At 36.6% G+C, this 18,538-nt stretch overlaps 1 protein-coding gene across 2 annotated transcripts in view; it reads left to right on the top strand.

The window, feature by feature from the left end:
- LOC145687657 (uncharacterized) overlaps window positions 1-17,792 on the top strand; it is a 92,589-nt gene extending 74,797 nt beyond the window's left edge. For both annotated transcript variants that reach the window (XM_081761118.1, XM_081761117.1), the window contains one exon: window positions 16,494-17,792. In XM_081761118.1, the coding sequence (XP_081617244.1) occupies window positions 16,494-16,543 (50 nt within the window). In that variant the 3' untranslated portion in view covers window positions 16,544-17,792. The remainder of the gene's footprint in view (window positions 1-16,493) is intronic.
- Window positions 17,793-18,538: the final 746 nt, after the last annotated feature.

Raw genomic sequence — 18,538 nt, 5'->3', positions numbered from 1 at the left:
TACACAGTTAATCATATACTTCACTATCACCAAGGAACCCAATACTGGAAGTACATCAATCTCCCTCATGTTTTACAGGGTGTTGTAATTTTATTTTCCGGCAGTAATTGCTGAACAATAATTCTTGAATATATTTAGGAGGAGAATCTAATATATTTAATAGAAGCCCACGTAGATAAATACAGTACTGATGCTTTGTCCAGACCACGACTATAGCAGAATATGGTGGCTAGGACATCAAGTAAATTATACTTGTGACTTCTGAATGAATTAAATAGATTGTGGTGAATAGTGTGATTATTATATGCAAACACATTTTCTTTAATGTCTCTTACATTGAATATAATTATACTTTTATCTAGAAAACTTATACACAAGTATTATTTGTTTAATTAGATATAATTTTCTTGGTGTTATGAATCCTCTAAATGTATTCTCATTTACATATTTTAGTTGCAACAAACGTTTAGTTAGATTTTTGTTTCAGTACAATGTTAATTTGAAGCGTAGTGATTGAGTACTTACAATTCTTGTCAACCTGTGCGCCATTACCCACCGGTATGTGGGGCATGCGGGTAACTCCACGCTATGCAATATACCTATGTGCGTTTTCATTATTATTTCAGACCTAATAAACGTTATCAAATTTTGAGCTTCATATATGTGACAAAATAGCTTCACAATTTTGTGTCATTCTTAGGTGCGCGGAATTCCCCCACGTTTCTCTGTGTGTCATACGGGAATATCCAGGTTTTACAGTTAAGGTCAATTTAGGCAGTGACCAAATTATATATAATAGTCAACCATTGTCTATCTACTGGTAAAGGAAGGTTTCTCTAACTGTTCTACACAACAATTCATCTTGAACAATTTATTTCCGCATTTCTCTGGAGTGCTTTTTGATTTCGTCACACCACATTGTATTGATAACGTTTCTTATTAGATAGCTTTCATCCATCGATCACAATTTCTTTTGGCAATATGTCCCGTTGCCACTTCAATACCTTTGTTTTTATGAGAATATCCGTCACTCCCGTCATCTTTCTGATTCATGCGATTCCTCTCCTTTCTTTGCGGGTGATTCCTAACATACATCTCTCCATGCTTCGTTGTGTAGTCTGCAGATGATGATTGTCTGATGTTGTTAGTTTCCCCATCTCCGATACATATGTCAAAACAGGCAGACTATTTTCATTGAAAATTTCACGCTCTAGAATTGTTGCCATTTTACTTTTCCATATGTTGGGAACGCGGTGGTTCAGTGGTCAAACTCTCACTTGTGGTGGTGTATTGGTTTCCTGGATTAATCCCACTTTGGGCCAAATGAGCTTTGTGGTGGACCAACACCTTGTACATGGGCTCTTTCGGGGTTCTCTTCTTCCCGCTCCACTTTCTTCATTCCACCATTTCGTTCATGATCATCACAGTCTTTCTTAGCATCAGAACATTTTCCAGCATGAGGCTATTCCTTCCGCATGCACACCAGCATAATTTATTACATTGATTAATTTCTTCTTTGATATTCCTAGAAGTAAATATCTGCTGTCCTAGATGGATGTAAGTTTTGACACAATCTAATTCCGTATTTCCACTTTTAATCGTTGACTATCATTCGAAATTTTAAACAGGAGCCTCGGTGGCTCAGTTGTAGAGTGCTCACTTTTCGTGCATGGGGTCTATGGCTTGATCCCAGCTTGAACCAAATAAAATTTGTGGTGGAGAAACACCATGTGAGTATGGATTTCCTCGGGGTTCTCCCGTTTCCTGTTACTGTTTTCATTCTACCATTTCATTTATAGTCACCATCTGCCTTAGCCTCGCTACATAATCGTGAGACATTGAACTGTATAAATGTATTTTTATTTTCGAAATTCTTGAACACCACTTTTTTTTTCGTATCTATTTTCAATCTGACTTTTTTGCTTTTCAAATTAAGCCATTTAATATATTCTAGAGGTGTGACGATTACATAACTATTAGTCTCATATTGAATGCAGTAAAAATTTTGCTTCGAATGCTGAATAGAAGGTTGTATGGAAGAACAAATGAAAAAGTTGAGGAGGAACAGTTCGGTTTCAGGAGAGGTAAGGGCAAAAGAGATGCAATTGGATTATTAAGGTTGATCGGTGAAAGATTTATAGAAAAAAGGAAACAGGTATATGCTGTTTTTATTGATCTAGAAAAGGCTTTTGACCGCTTGATTTGGGAATTGTTGTTCACAGTTCTAAAAAGGTTGTATTGAAATGGAAAGATCGAAGACTCATAAGAGGCATATATGAACCAAAAAGTAAGTGTTAGTATAAGGAAGGAAATGATAGAGGAGAGTGCAATTGAAAAGGAAGTTAGACAGGGATAGTCTCTCTCCAACGTAAGTTACTATCTATCTGGAAGCAGGCTCGGACTGGCCAGAGCAGGAGGGCAGGGATCCCTGCCGGGGCCCTCACTAAATATTATATATAAAATAATGAATATTGAATAACATGGAAAGTAAGATAGAACATGTCTACTGTGTTGTAGCATATAAAGTTGGAACTCGTTGTCATTTGCTCGGTGGCCCCCAGCATTGAATGTAGTCTTGGATCCCATTATTGGAATGAGACTAACCAATAATGACCAGTATTATGAAGTCCTGTATGGGGCCCTTTGCTTGTGGCCTAGTAAGAATATATTTGAACAATATGAACAATGGGGCCCCAGCATCATATTGTCTAAATGTGTATTGGGGCCCCATGTATGCCGAAATGGGGCCCTGCGAGTGAATTTCCTACCGGGGCCATATACCTCCAGTCCGAGACTGTCTTTAAGATATAGTGAAAAAGAGCGCACATAATAAAAACGACATTTCGGTAGGAAATATAATGATTAGACGTATACGGTTTGCAGATGATACGGCACTTGTAGACGAATCTGGTAAGAAAATTAGTAAGATGTTAGAAAACTTGAGGAAGGGCTGGGAAGAATGTGGGATGAAAATAAATGTTAGAAAGATAAAAGCCATGATGATTGGAACGAAGCGGTCGGTGTCAAATATAGAAGTAGCAGAGGAGAAAGATAGAGTAGGTGACTAGTTTTCGATATCTGGGTTCTCTTGTTATTGATGATATGAAATGCGAACGTGGACTAAAAACAACGATAGGAATAGCGAAAGAAGCTTTTAGGAGGAAAAAAAGTCTATTTTGTGAGATCCTGAATAAAAAAGAGTTGAGAAAAAGACTTGTGAAATGCTTCGTGCGGAATATTGTGCTGTATGGGATAGAAACATGGAAATTACGCAAAAATGATTTAAAAGAAAACCGAATGGAAGCTTTCGAAATGTTGGTGTGGAGGAGAATGGAGAGAATTAGCTGAGTCTAGCGGAAAACGAATGAGAGGATGTTAGAAGTGGTGGGGGAGAAAAGAACAATTTTAGGTTTTACTAGCTTCGATTATCCGCTTTGCTTGGTTAAAATAATAATTTTAAATGCTCAAATCCTTATCTCATGTGTTTGGTACCCGTGAAATGCAAACGATTAATAGAAAGCAACGTAGAAAATGGTTAAATATCTTTAAGATTATTGTGTTTATAATGGTGAGAAGCACACTATGCGCGTCATTCATTCATTCATTCATTCATTCATTTATTTCGTCTTTTTAGTCATACATATTGCACGATTACGTGCGTATGAATAAGACTCGTCAAGGGTACAAATATATAAAACACGTAGTAATGACAAATACATACCTATTGAAATAAACTACTATGCTACATCTACGATATAAAAGCATTACATAACAATATATTTCCAAAACTATCAATAGACAATTGAATTAAACTACTATGCTACCCAAAACTATCAATAGACAAATTCACTTACATATCTAAAAATTCGTTTACAGAATAAAAACAGTGCTGCAACATATAGGTTTTCATTAACCTCTTGAACTCTCCTTTTTGTTCTGTCCTTCGAATATTCTGAGGTAGTTTATTGTACAATATAGAACCCATAAACATTGGATTCCTTTCATATAACTTAGTGAAGTGCTGTTTGCTGGGGATTTTATCCTTGCGCCTGGTATCATATTTATGTGTTGATGGTGTGTTAAATAAGTCAATGTTGTTTTTGACGAAGAGCAGCAATCGAAACATGTAAAGAGAGGGTAACGGCAAAATTTTAAATTCCTTAAATATTGGCCTACATGGGTCGTTTATTTTGGCCCCTGCTATAGTTCTTAAAAGCCTTTTTTGTATTACAAACAACATATTACTTTTTCGAGAATTTCCCCAGAAGATTATGCCATATGTAAGTAAAGACTGAAAGAGACCGAAATATAAGTTACGAATCGTGTCAAATTGTAAAACATGTTTAATTGATTTTAATGCATTAAATGAAGAGTTACAAAAAGGACTCATACATAGAGTAATAGTACATCCTGCGGAGTAGAAACGTAAACATTCCGGGAAGACGACAAAAAATGTTGTATTTGAGTTCTCGCACACTTGAATGCTGAGAAGAATGAAAATAATAGCTGACTGGAACGATGTACTAATGGCAGTTATTGGGAATAATAAGGGTGACAGAATAAAATGTGAAAGAATTAAAAGGAATTTAAAATATTGTCGAAGAAGAAATTGTTACATGGTAGAAGATATGATGGAAGGAAATCAAGAAAGATAAAGAGTTATAAAACTAATGGTATTATTTCTACATCAAGACGAAGTTCCCTAGGGCTCGTAGCATATAAAAACTTCTAAATAGGTGGCACGTGATCTACCAGTAAGGGAAGAAAATTATAACTAATTGTACTGGTAGAGGTAGAAACTGAATCCCTGTAGCTCTTTGTTCAAGTAACTTCCCATTTACCTCACAATTTTGACGTAAACTTACAAGGGAAGGGCGCGATATCACTCAGATATAATTGCACCAAATTTGGTGTAGGAGTAGGTAATGGAAATAGAAAAGAACGTGTGGAAGCATTCATTTCACAGGCGTTCGGAATCAGAAATAATAGGCCCTACAGTTCAGAAGAACTATGGCCTGCCAATGAGATTCAGATATTGATGGGACGGAGTCTTTCCTCGCTGTTGCGGCCAATGCAGAAGAAGTTAAATAAAGTGGAATGAAAACAGAAGACATGAGCTGAACAGAAAATGCGCTAATATCCGCCCTCAGTCTCACCAGGCGAATGCCGGGATACTAAATCATCAACTGCCCCTGCTATTACCAACCTTATCCCTATAAAGAGGAATTGAAATAAATTTTTAAAAAAGCAGTCATCTGTTTCAGACTTAAAGTGTATTGCTTTTTAAGCATATTTATTTTTTGAATTCAGTTTCTGGTACTATGGGTGCCTGTTATATTTTTAATGCTTCGGCTAACAAATGTTTCTTTATGTGAAAAAAAAACAATATATAATTCACTGTACGAAATATTATTGTTCACTGCGGTATTTTCTATTGTTGTTCAGACAAATTTGGAAGCTAACTTTACGAACATGGCATGTTTGTAGACAGTGAAGACGTTCTGTCTCATGTGTGCTAGGCAACAGAAGTGAAACGCTCATGTTCATTTTGTGTTCACACTATTAAAACACACTATTTGTGAAAAATGCGTGAGTTATATTTGGAGTCTTGAACACAGTTGTTACCAGGCTGTTTCTGTCCAACACATTTTGCTACTTTCTAGTGATGAGTAGACCAAGTTCAAATATTTCCTTTATCCTTTGCGTTAACATAGTTGTATTAATGAATAACCTTGTATGTATTCAAACGGTTATTTTTGTTATGGCCGTGCATAGTCGTTCTCATTTTAAACATCAATAATCCTGAAATATATATTTAAATTCGCATCACAAATATACAATACTATAATTTTGGTGGGTGGCACGTCGTAGATATCAAACACCCGTACAAATGAAATAAGTTAATATTGGTGGGTTCAAACATTTAATACTTGCGTACTGACAGCATCTTATAGTGTGAAGAAATACAGCAACTTCATTTCGATTCCTTCCCTGGAAAAACTTCTGACGACGCCCAATATTAACTTCTGTATATGTTTTTTTTTTTATTTTTAAATATAATTTCATTAAGCTAACTTGTGATGCACATCCAATTGGTAACTGCAAGGGCAGAGTAGGTGATAGATTTAGTATCGCAACATTCGCCTGGTGGAATTGAGGACGGACATCGGTGCATTTTCTGTTCAGCTCAACTTTTCTGTTTTCATTCTATTTTATTCAACTTCTGCGTTGGCCACAACAGCGAGCAAAGGCTCCATCGTATCAATATCTGATTGACGGGCCATGCTCCTTCAGAACTGCAGGGCCTGTTATTTCTGATTCCGAACGCCTTCGAAACGAATGCTTCCACACGTTCTTTTCTATTCCCATTACCTACTCCTACACCAAATTTGGTGCAATTTTCTCTGAGTGACATCGCGCCCTTCCCTCGTTAGTTGAAGCCTACAAAAAATCTTTATTTTAGTCGTCCCCTTCAATTTTTACATGCCATAGATGTAACTTTTTTTTTTCAAATCAAATCCAGTATCTATAATGAAACAGGCAGTATTTTACCCTTTAGTCAGATGCTAAGTTGGCTACACTGTTCCGACACTTCCATACCTTCCACTATAGAAATTGTATTTAAGTTTCAGCACAATTGGCTTAAGGAAGGATGTAGATCAATGGTTGTCATTTTTTTTTCCCACTGACGACACTATATTGAACATGCAAGACATCACAATACATTCGTTCGGTTGTTTAATAATAATAATAATACAAATTATAATAATGTAAGGCAAAAGTTTCTTTTGGGCATCATTACTGCCGCTAAAGATGTTGACTGATTGACTGTCTCAAAATTGAGGAGTTTGATGCAATAATGACGTAATTCTGAAATATGCATTTTCAGAAAAACAAAATTCAAAACTTAAGTAGTATTTTTCTTACGTGACACAACATAATATGCAGCATTGTATTTTCGTTGTTCGTAAATCACATATTAATTAAGATAAATATACGTTTTTAACGTTGCACTTAGCTTTTCTATTTTGATGTATTTGTGTAGAAGGTAAGTGGTGTTATACACCATTTTTGCATCAAACCACTAACATCTAAACTTTTCTCTAAAATTAAAAAAAAAAATAATTAATAAGATATTTACTAAACATGTTACTCTTTATTAATTCTTAGAAATAAAAGTAAGATGTTATGAGAATATATACTACTTGAAACGCTTGTCAGTGCTCTGCTCTTTAGTCACTCTCACTGTCATGTTGAAAATGAAATGAAATCTGTAAGTTTAACGTCCCACGGTTATGCCGGTTAGGCTAAAGGAGACGGTGATAATGAGAAATGAGTGAAATGGTGGAATGAAGAAAGTGGGAGGAAACGGGAGAACCCCGATAAAACCCAAGAGCACAGTGTTTGTCCACCACAAAGTCCACACGGCGCGAGTTTGAATCGAACCAGGGACCCCAAGCACCGGAGGTGAACGCTCTACCACTGAGCCACCGCGCCCCCACTGTCATGTTGAACATCATCACTTTCCGAATTTTCTTCCTCGTTTTTCGGAACACTCTGGGACAAAACATGCTCATACCATGCTTTGTCAGGATCTGGCAAAAACGGACAGAAACTTCTAACATTAGATAACTTGGGGGCTCTTATGTTTGGTTTCGTTACTGGTGTCAATAATAGCACTATTTTTAGGAAATGGTTTCTTGATATATTGGAATGGCGTATACAATAACACGTAGCTAATTGATGCTAGAACTGTACCGCTGGTAGACCACTGCAGCCTTACATATGATTGAGGTTTGAACAGAATTTTACTCTTAGGTTTTGGGTACAAATGGTCCATGAAATGATTCTTCTAGTCTCTTAAAACTGCACTACCATCAATGACTTGAAAAGGCGCAGGATTCTTTCTGCACTACCGTAAAACACACATTCTTCTACATACTGCAGTGTGGTGTTTGAAGCGAAATGAACAGCTTTTGGCGGAATAGAAGCAGTGTTAGCAGCTGATAAACGATGCATTCACGCTACTTTGGCTGATATTGCTCTTAATTCAAAGAGCTGCCCTGACCTCGAGAATCTAGATATTGAGTTGAAATTTTGACTGGAGGTTAAGCAAGCATGGTAAAAGCCATTTATGTGTTTGATGCAAAAAAGGGTAATCTCGCTTACGCCCTTATTACATTAAACTCCTAAATTGATTTTAACTAATTATTTAATGCTGGATCCAGTTGGTTAAGAGCTTTTGGAACGTGGCATTGAACTTCCGGGTTCCAAAAGACATAGAGTTAGTTAATGTTTAAATTCTAAAATTTCACGATATACCGATTGGAAATCATTGGCTGAAGATCGTTCTGTTGATATTACGTTCTAAAGGACGTGTCGTCCACAAAAGTCACATCATCTAATTGAAATTTACTTTACCTGCGGGGAAAAGGAGCAGTTTTGCAACTTCAGGGAACGAGACTGTCGAAAATATACCTAGAACAAATATTGATTTCGGCAATGCAGTCTTTGAAGACAAAAAATTGACTCCAGGACATCAGATTATGAAGAGGAGGTCTGACCAGCACCAGGAATTGACCCTTCAAGCAATAGAGGATCTTGAAGGAAGTCACATTGGTGAAAATTTAAATCGCTAAAGCTAAGGGAGGAATACCTAATTACAATATGCTAATTCTTGTACACAACATTCTGAAGCGGCATAAAGTTTTCTTCCTTTAGATTGTACCGATAAAATTTAATTTTTTATCGATGTAGCTTCTTTCCTGAAGAGCCATCACTCTAAGTTATTTCTCTATTAAGAATGTCTCTAATTGGAAAACTTCTGCGGAAAAATGTATCCATCGTGTTTACACCATTTGTGAAAATTGCAACACTAAGAATGATCCATGAGGACAGCAGTGGCTCAGTGGTAGGGTGCTCACTTCTAGTGCGTGAGGCCCTGGTTTGAATACAGATCGTGCCAAGTGAGCTTTCTGGTTGACAAATACTTGGGTTTCCTCCCACTTTCTTCATTCCACTATTTCGTTCATTCTTATCATCATCTTCTCCTTTCGCCTACACGGCATAACCGCGGTATTTAGGGTTTTTCGAACATGCTGATTACGAATATAATATTTGTGTTTACCCATGTCTTATAGTTTACGTGGAATATGCCCTTTTATAATAATTTTGTCCGATTTGGATGTAACTCGGTATTTATTGGTTTTCGAACATGCTGATTACGAATATCATATTGTTTCTACTTAGGTCTTACAGTTTATGGGAGATACACCCTTTTATTGACTACAACTTGTAATGTCGAGGTAAAAAGTCAAATGTTTAACCATGTATAACTCGTGAACGGAATAAGATATTAAAATAGTGTTTTTATATTTAGCAATAGGGCATTGAGTACTACGAACTGAAAAACGGTCACCTCGAGGTCAAAGGTCAAACATTTAACCATGCGTAACCCGTGAAACAGTACAACATATTGAAATTCTGTTTGCAGATTTTGGTATAAAGACACCAAATAGTTTATGCGAAGAAAGCGCAACCCCTATAAGAGAATGGCACCTTTGTCTAATTCTAATTAACATAGCAGAAAAGATGAGTGAGGTCACATGAACGGCTTTAGTCTTTTTAAGGTCCTTTTATATGATACTAGAAATGACACAAGAAAGACTATGGCTCTTCTAACAACCCCTATGCAACATACCAAAAATTATATAACCAATTTAAAGGACTATATATCCTCTTTTTAAATACTACAAAATATATTCTCGTAAACGGTATAATATATAAAGATTCTGTTTTTATATTTGGTATGAGGGTATTGAAAAGCGATGAGAATTTGTATTTGATGTAACCCACAAAGCAAGTCATTTTATAAAAAGGTATAAAAAAAGTAGTGACTACGAACCCAAATGCGACTTATGTTCCCTAACATCTCCAAGTTGGAAGTTGCTTAAATATGAAACCCAGTTAGTTATAGCGTAACAGTTTCAAATTTAAATATTAACTAGCTTAGAACATTGTTTTATTTTGTACAGTTTTGTACGAACCAGAACAAATTCAATTTTATGGCGCAAATTTAGCTTGGTTAGAATTTTTCAATAGATTTATACATCTTTTGTACTATTTAAGAAACAAAGGAAGCCAATTTGAAAATTAAGCCAATTTAATTATTTGTAGTGCAATATTTCTAAATTTGAATTTTAACTAGCTCAGATTTTTTTTACCTTTTTGTACCATTTATATAAACTGAGGATAATCATTTTAAAATTTAGGTGACCTATTAATTTTTCGTACCAAGCAGAAAAAACTGTATTACTTAAATGAGAAGAAATAGAATTTTAACTAACTGTCAATTTTATACCTTTTGTACTATTCAAATAAAGGAAGGCATAAATTTGAGTGGCCTATTTAATTTTGTACCAAGCAAAAAAAAATGAACTATTTTTTACTGGCTTAGAATTTTATACCTTTTTTACTATTCAAATAAACGAAGGTAAAAATTTAGGTGGACTACTTATTTTGTACCAACCAAAATAAGCGAAGAAGGTCCATTTTAACTATCTTGGCATTTTATACCTGTTTTGGGCTATTCAAATAAACGAATGAATAAATTTGGGTTTCTATTTACTTCTGTACCAAACAGAAAAAAGCAACGAAATGTCATTTTGACTAACTGAGAATTTTACACCTTTCTTACTATTCAAATAAAGGAAAACATAAATTTGAGTATCCTATATAATTTTGTACGGGAGGCTGAGAAAAAGGTGAAGAAAGTTCATTTTAACTAGCTCAGAATTTTATACCTTTTTGTGCTATTTAAATAAATGAGGGAATAAATTTGGGTGTCCTATTTACTTTTGTACCAAACAGAAAAAGCAAAGAAATGCCGTTTTAATTAACTGAGATTTTTTTCCTTTTGTACTATTCAAATAAACGAAGGAATAAATTTGAAAAGAAAAGGGAAGAAAGTTCATTTTAACTAGTTCAGAATTTTGTACCTTTTTGTGCTATTTAAACAAACGGAGGAGTAGATTTGGGTGGACTGTTTTATTTTTTACCAAACAGGAAAAGAGCGAAGTAGGACCATTATAGCTTTCGTGCTATTCAAATAAACGAAGAAATAAATTTGGGTATTCTAAATAATTTTGTACTAACCAGAAAAATAAGTGAAGAAGGTCCATTTTAACAAGCTGAATATTTTGTACCATTTTGTACTATTCAAATAAACGAAGGAATAAATTTTAGTGGCTTATTTTCTTTTGTTCCAACCAGAAAAATAAGCGACGATGGTCCATTTTAACTAGCTCACAAGGGAACCTTCCGAAAACGATAGTTGCGGTGAAAGATGTGACCTATGCCAATTGAAAGAGCTGTAACAGAGATGTTGATTCCCAGAAAATTAGCTGCCCATAGCAATAGGTTCAAGAAATATAATGGGTGGAATTTCGGGAAACAGTAAGGTTGGACAAGGGGAAAAACTGCAAATTCCGCAAAAAAGGGGAGCACGTCAAAATACAATGCTGACAAGTGATGTATAGAAAGATACTTGCCACAATAGGGAACAAATGAAGGCCACCAGTGGGGTTAACAGTGTTGCCAATTGCAATGAAAAGTACATGTTTTGCAAAGAGCACTATATGAAGTGATTGCAATATTCAGTGTCAATCTGTCATGTAGAACATAAGATATGACGTGTATAATCAGTGGTACAATCTAGCAAAAGAAAATAGAAAAAACAGAAGTACGAAAAATACGGAAAAAGACGAAGTTGGCCATAATGCGCCATATTTGATCACAAGCTGTGCATATTAGAATGAACAAAACAAGAAAGCACCAACTATGCAGGAAACCGACGTACCTAGAATCGAAAAGAAAAACGAGTTCCAAAGTTGGCAGAACATCCAACTGGCCATGAACATCCAGACAATTCTAACATAGTTAGACCACTCGCTTCACAAATAGAAAATTCTGGCAACAGGCATTAGCCTTCGCATCATTTCTACATGCTTGTCCACATTGTACGTGCAATTGTTCGATGAGACAATGGTCCAAACAGAAGATACATTTGCAGTGAGCACAGCGGAATACTGCCAATCCGTCACACATGGTACAATGATCGCCTGTGAATGTCTCGAAACAGTACTCTAGAGGTGTCGGAACCTTTGGTGGTCTTTCTATCACATATCCACACCTGTAGAAAGCAAACATAATCAAAGGCTTGATCAGCTGTATGTTGCTGCCTGCAGTACTATCACCGCCTATATGATATGTCCAGTGTGTCCCACCTAACTCTGTGACTGAAATAGTTTCAAAGCGAAAAAAATGTGACACATCCAGTTGTGCAGGAATGTACCCATGTCAGCGGGCGACAAACTTCTGTGAGACGCAAGTGCTCCCAAGTTCCCCATTATAGGATCCCAGGGGCCAACTTCAAAATTTCAAATAGCACCATCGGTCGAGTTATATTTCTTTCGATAAATGTTGGAGTATGCAACAACGCATATCAGAAATATTTACTATACGGGATTTCAAAATGGCCGCCAAAAATATCTGCTCGGTGACAAGAACAACGTGCATTTTTGGCGGCCATTTTGAAATCCGTGCTTCTTATAGCAAATGTTTCTTATAGGCGGTGTTGTATCTATCCAGAGAAATATCATCCGCCCCCTGCTCCCATTTGAAATATCTCGGTTGACCTCTCGAGCCTTATGATGGGGGCCCTGGGGGACTTCCTTCTTACAAAGTTTTCTTGGCCCTCGACATGAGTACATTCCTGTGCAATTGGATTTGCAACATCTCTTTTCGCTTCGCAGAAATTTGAGATCACAATGTTTGATGCCATGTTAAGACACAACATATATTTGTGGCGGCCATTTTGAAAAAAAACATGCTTCATACAGCAAATGTTTCCTATAGGTATTGTTGCACATTCCATGATCTATCGAGAGAGGTACCACTCGGTCCCTGTTGCCATTTGAAAGTTTGATTTTGGCTCCTGGGGCCCTATGATTGGGATCCTGGGGGCACTTGCTTTTCACAGACTTTTATCACCCCCGGACATTGGTACATTCCTGCACAACTGGATCCGTCACATTTTTGTTCGTTTCGCAAATCTTTCAGGCCATAAAGTTTTGTGGGACACCCTGTATATTCCCACATACAACCCAACCATGACATAATGTTCACTACTTCTATTATCGGTTGTTGGCTCAGCCCAACCATTTCATGTTCCCCGACTTGACATTGCCTCAATCACTCTAGCATTGATGCATTCCGAGTGATGCCTGTTGCCGGAATTTTCTTTTGTGAAGCGAGTGGCCTAACTAAATTAAACTTGTCTGGATGTTCATTGCCAGTGTTGCCAACTTTGAAACTCGTTTTTCTTTTCGATTCTAGGTACGTCGGTTTCCTGCATAGTCGGTGCTTCTTGTTTTGTTCATTCTAATATGCACAGCTCGTGATCAAACGTAGCGCATTATGGCCAACTCCGTCTTTTCCGTATTTTCGTACTTCTGTTTTTTTCTATTTTCTTTTGCTAGATTGTACCACTAATTATACACGCCACATGTTGTGTTCTACATGACAGATTGACACTGAACATTGCAATCACTTCATATAGTGCTCTTTGCAAAACATGTACTTTTCATTGCAGTTGGCAACACTGTTAACCCCACTGGTGGCCTTCATTTGTTCCCTATTGTGGCAAGTCTCTTTCTATACATCACTTGTCAGCATCGTATTTTGCCGTGACCTTTTTTTTTTTTTTTTTTTTTTTTTTGCGGAATTTGCACTTTTCCCCCCTTGTCCAATCTTAATGTTTCCCGAACTTCCACCCCTTATATTTCTTGAACTTCTTGCTATGGGCAGCTAATTTTTGGGGAATGCTCATCTCTGTTAAAGCTCTTTCAATTGGCATAGGCCACATCTTTCACTGCAACTATCATTTTCGGAAGGTTCCCTTGTCAGTATTTCTGTACCTTTGTACTATTCAACACCAAAAATGGCCATGAAAGAGGAGGAATACACTCTAAAAAGGGGTCGTAAAAGAGAATGAATACACCCCAAAAAAGTTGTCGTAAAAGAGAACTGGCTTTTTTAGGATCCCGTTCCGGTCACTATACACTCCTTGACACTGAACATTGCAATCACTTCATATAGTGCTCTTTGCAAAACATGTACTTTTCATTGCAGTTGGCAACACTGTTAACCCCACTGGTGGCCTTCATTTGTTCCCTATTGTGGCAAGTCTCTTTCTATACATCACTTGTCAGCATCGTATTTTGCCGTGACCATTTTTTTTTTTTTTTTTTTTTTTTTTTTGCGGAATTTGCACTTTTCCCCCCTTGTCCAATCTTACTGTTTCCCGAACTTCCACCCCTTATATTTCTTGAACTTCTTGCTATGGGCAGCTAATTTTTTGGGAATGCTCATCTCTGTTAAAGCTCTTTCAATTGGCATAGGCCACATCTTTCACTGCAACTATCATTTTCGGAAGGTTCCCTTGTCAGTATTTCTGTACCTTTGTACTATTCAACACCAAAAATGGCCATGAAAGAGGAGGAATACACTCTAAAAAGGGGTCGTAAAAGAGAATGAATACACCCCAAAAAAGTTGTCGTAAAAGAGAACTGGCTTTTTTAGGATCCCGTTCCGGTCACTATACACTCCTGCTATGTGATCATAGTCTGATATAAAAGAGAACGAGTGTTATGTTCAATAGGAGTCGAAAAAAGGTCAGAACCTTTTATAATGTTTGAAAAAAGTCGTAAAAGAAAACGAATTTCATCCGGTCCTCTTCCGACCTCATCCGTATATTCTGCATGGTACGGGTGACATCACGTATCGTGCGACACTGAGAAATAGAGTCCTCTGGATCAGTCGGGGGCAAATTGAGTGTGTGTTTATAGTGGCAGAGAACCGCTATTTCTCTACTATTCACGACTTCCCTGATTTTATTCTACATTTAATTTCTTCGTGAATATGATTTTTGTCTGTTAATATTGGTCCTAGATATTTGAAAGTATCCACTTTGTCGAAAGTATTATTTCGAAAGTACAGCATTTCTAATCTTGATATTTTTATTTGTTTTATTGACAGTGTAACTATGCATTAGACCAAGTGGAAAATAAGGCACAAGCCTTAACTCAGTCTTTAATAAATTAAAGTTGAAATTGAAATTGAAATCGTATGGCGTGAAGACTCCACGTGTTTCAATCAGAGCCTGCATATATGGCGGCACAAATCAAATAGGATCTGATGAGTTCATGAGAAATTGCCTGCGCAGCTTTCATGTGAGTCCACATAACATCAGCACTGATTGCAAGACGACTGTGACGAATAAGATGACGAAAATCCATATGCATCCCACATATTCGATGGGAGACATCCCAGGCTAAAGTGCAGTTTATTAAAGCTCTGCTGTCTTTTCTCGAAAAGTGTATCATATATTCCGGATACATATAGTGGGCAATATCCTGCTGAAATTTGGTGTCTGTGTTGTATATGACCTCGAATTCCAAAATGTCCTTAACCTATCGGTCATTACCACAAATTCGTAACAGTCGAGATTTGCGTGTTTTATCCAGTAGTTTGCCATACTATCACCAGTACTGGTTTGGTTGCTACAATGTTTGACAATGAACACTGGCAAATTGCGTGTTTCTACGATAAAGTTTAAACATGTATCTGGCCATTAGGACAGACTGTAGTGGGACTGCTTGAAAAGACGACTCAGCATGACAGCGACGGCGTTCATATATCCATCGTAGTTTGGGGGGATAATTTGTAATTCTAGATCAATGGAAGACGACACAAAGGTATGGGTACTACAATTCCAGCGTTCAGTAGACACAGTCGAACTGTCGACAAATCTATAATCGTTACCATGTTCTTCCATCAATCTGCCACAGTGGACGGATGTTGTAGGGCTACTGTCAATCATGGCCAGGCGGGTAAGATGCCACATGTCCGATCGTCGCTGTATACGATTGCATACTGTCCATTGCTTCCATTCACGCACATTTGTTGTGATGGCATGCGCTGTACGCACACCAATTTTGAAGTACTACAAGCTACCTTCTCGTCGACCGACACCATACAAAAGTTGCCCATTTATATTGCATACACTGACATCGACACGACATAGTAATGCTTACCCACACATTTGATGTTCATTTGTCTATGCTCCATGGCCAGAGTGATGTGTAAAGATCCCTCTTTCGGCACTAGTAATAACTCAAAAGGAGAAGCGACTTGGTCCACAAAGGCGCCATCCCACTAAAACTGTAATCGTTAGCGCGCCATACTCTGCTGTAAAAAGCATGAGAGTTGCAACTTTCTGATTGGTGCTGCAATTTTCATAAACATCAATATATCTAGTTTCTTATGTTTTGCTGTAGCATTACTATCCCTGATAATTAGATTTAGCTATTGAGTAATAAATAAGTTGTTGCTAGTATTGCTTGTATATACATTGTAGTTTTCTTCATTAATAGCGGCTAATGCAGCAGTTGGAGGCTCTCAATGCGCGTCTTCGTCAGAATAATGCAGGTCAGGGCCCATCTTCAACTTGGTATCGATACGGACCGAAGCGACGACGTATGTAACTTCAGTAAGTTATTCCAGATGGTCGAAATGTTAATCATTTGTGATGCATTTCACGTTCCTGTTAATCAGGTGTGCAGCCAGTATACTCATTGATTTTCGAAATATACGAATATACTTTCTTTTGATATAGGCCTGTATGTATTATTATTATTATGTAGTCAAATACAAAATTTGTTATATATTTTGTTGATATATTTGTACAGTATAAGCTTTCAAAAGATCATACTAGTCTGTAATGAACCTCCTATAATGTAATATGACTTTCCTAGTGAGTTACAGGATTTATATTGCATTTTGCCAAATTGTTCCTGAACTTAAATTCATGTACCTGAATCGTACCTGAAAGAATAAATCGTGTATATAAACTAACTTACATTAACAACATTTTGTTTCAATAGTCTAAACATATTTTTAAATTGTGTAAAAAATCATTTAGTTATAAAATAGTATGTGTTTTCTGTAGAGTCGAAGGATGCTTGGAAGAAAGAATTAAAAGTAGTATGATTAACAAATGTACTCATATAAAAAATAGAATAGTAACAAAATTTCATTTGCAAAGTGTTATTTTCAGTTTTGAAGAATAGATTGTTTAATACAGAAGGTTGTGGCTGTCCTTATGGTTAGGAGAATAGAATAAAGAAGGAGAGCGTTCAAATTAGCTGATTTAGAATAAACTAGACGATTCTAAAGGTCATGCTAGTGTACTGGTCGACCTACAATTTTGAATTTGTATAGATAAATACTTGCAGCATTTTGTACATATCTAAAAATAATATTTGAATACGGGTATCAACTCAGATCTAGATGTACAAATGGTTCGAGCTTTAAAAAGATTTGAATAAGAAACGATACCTCATTTGCAACTTTGCATTTTTTTTTATCTTTTCCTTGTTTTGTATTTTTACTTCAAGATTTATGTATGGTGCTTAGTTATTTGAAAATAATGTAGGTAATCTCGTGTATGTACAGTAAAACTTCATTATGAATAGATTCAGGTTCTTTATTGGACCGTATTTAGTCAATCCATTCTAAGTGACCAAGCATGTGCCGCTCGACCATCTCCAAAAAATCTAATTTTTTTCATGAATGTTTATACTATAAGAAAGTACTTCAAAACCACAATTAATTATTTTTTAAAACATCTCGTAACGACGCAGCTTCTGCCGCCATTTTGCGTTTTCTTGATTTCAGGCGTTTACGTTGTTTTGAATATCTCAGCATGTATTTGTCCTAGCAAATTGAAAATTGCTGGGTGTGTCCAACTTGTGCAGAGCTAAAAGTTTGTCCTCATTTTTGCCTAAACCACTTGAAAGGGGTGTAATCAGGGCCTACAGTAGCAACAATTTTGGACATTGAAGGCATGTTTGGGAAGAGGAAGCAACAGACGTAGAGGTCTGAATTTATGTGTGCATGTAGTCCTGGGTCATAAGTTTATACTCAAAAATTTGCAGACCTGTAGCTGCTCCCAAAGGCCTGAAAAAATATCGTAAAGTTGGGGAATTATGTCAATTTGGTATATTTCACTGTCCAATATCTCCAATGGGCCTGGATAAAAAATCTGAAATTTTGGGAATAGTTACTCCTTTAGCATACCATAACACACAACAAAGTTCGTTTTGTGTTTTTAGCAAAAGGGGGTCAAAGTATTGAGGAATGACGTCCTACTTTAGGAGGTGTTTTGTCCACAAATTCAACTGGAAATTCGTTGTTGTGAAATAAAATAAAGTAGGATGAATGGCTAGTCCAATTAAGGCTCTCAAGCTCCTTTCTTTCCTCTAGTTGTGACTCACTGTCTTATCACCCACTGCAGCACTGGTGAATAATGTCGCTATCAGCAGAAGGCGAGAAAAGTTAAAATGCATGCTTGGCAAAAAAAAAAAAAAAAAAAAAAAAAAGTCCGAAAGTATTCATTTCTCTTGCTGCTTGCTATTTC

Source organism: Thermobia domestica, chromosome 6, assembly GCF_964235325.1.
Source record: "Thermobia domestica chromosome 6, izTheDome1.hap1.1, whole genome shotgun sequence".
NCBI classification, from domain to species: domain Eukaryota; kingdom Metazoa; phylum Arthropoda; class Insecta; order Zygentoma; family Lepismatidae; genus Thermobia; species Thermobia domestica.
This window is presented reverse-complemented; position numbering and strand designations above follow the sequence as displayed.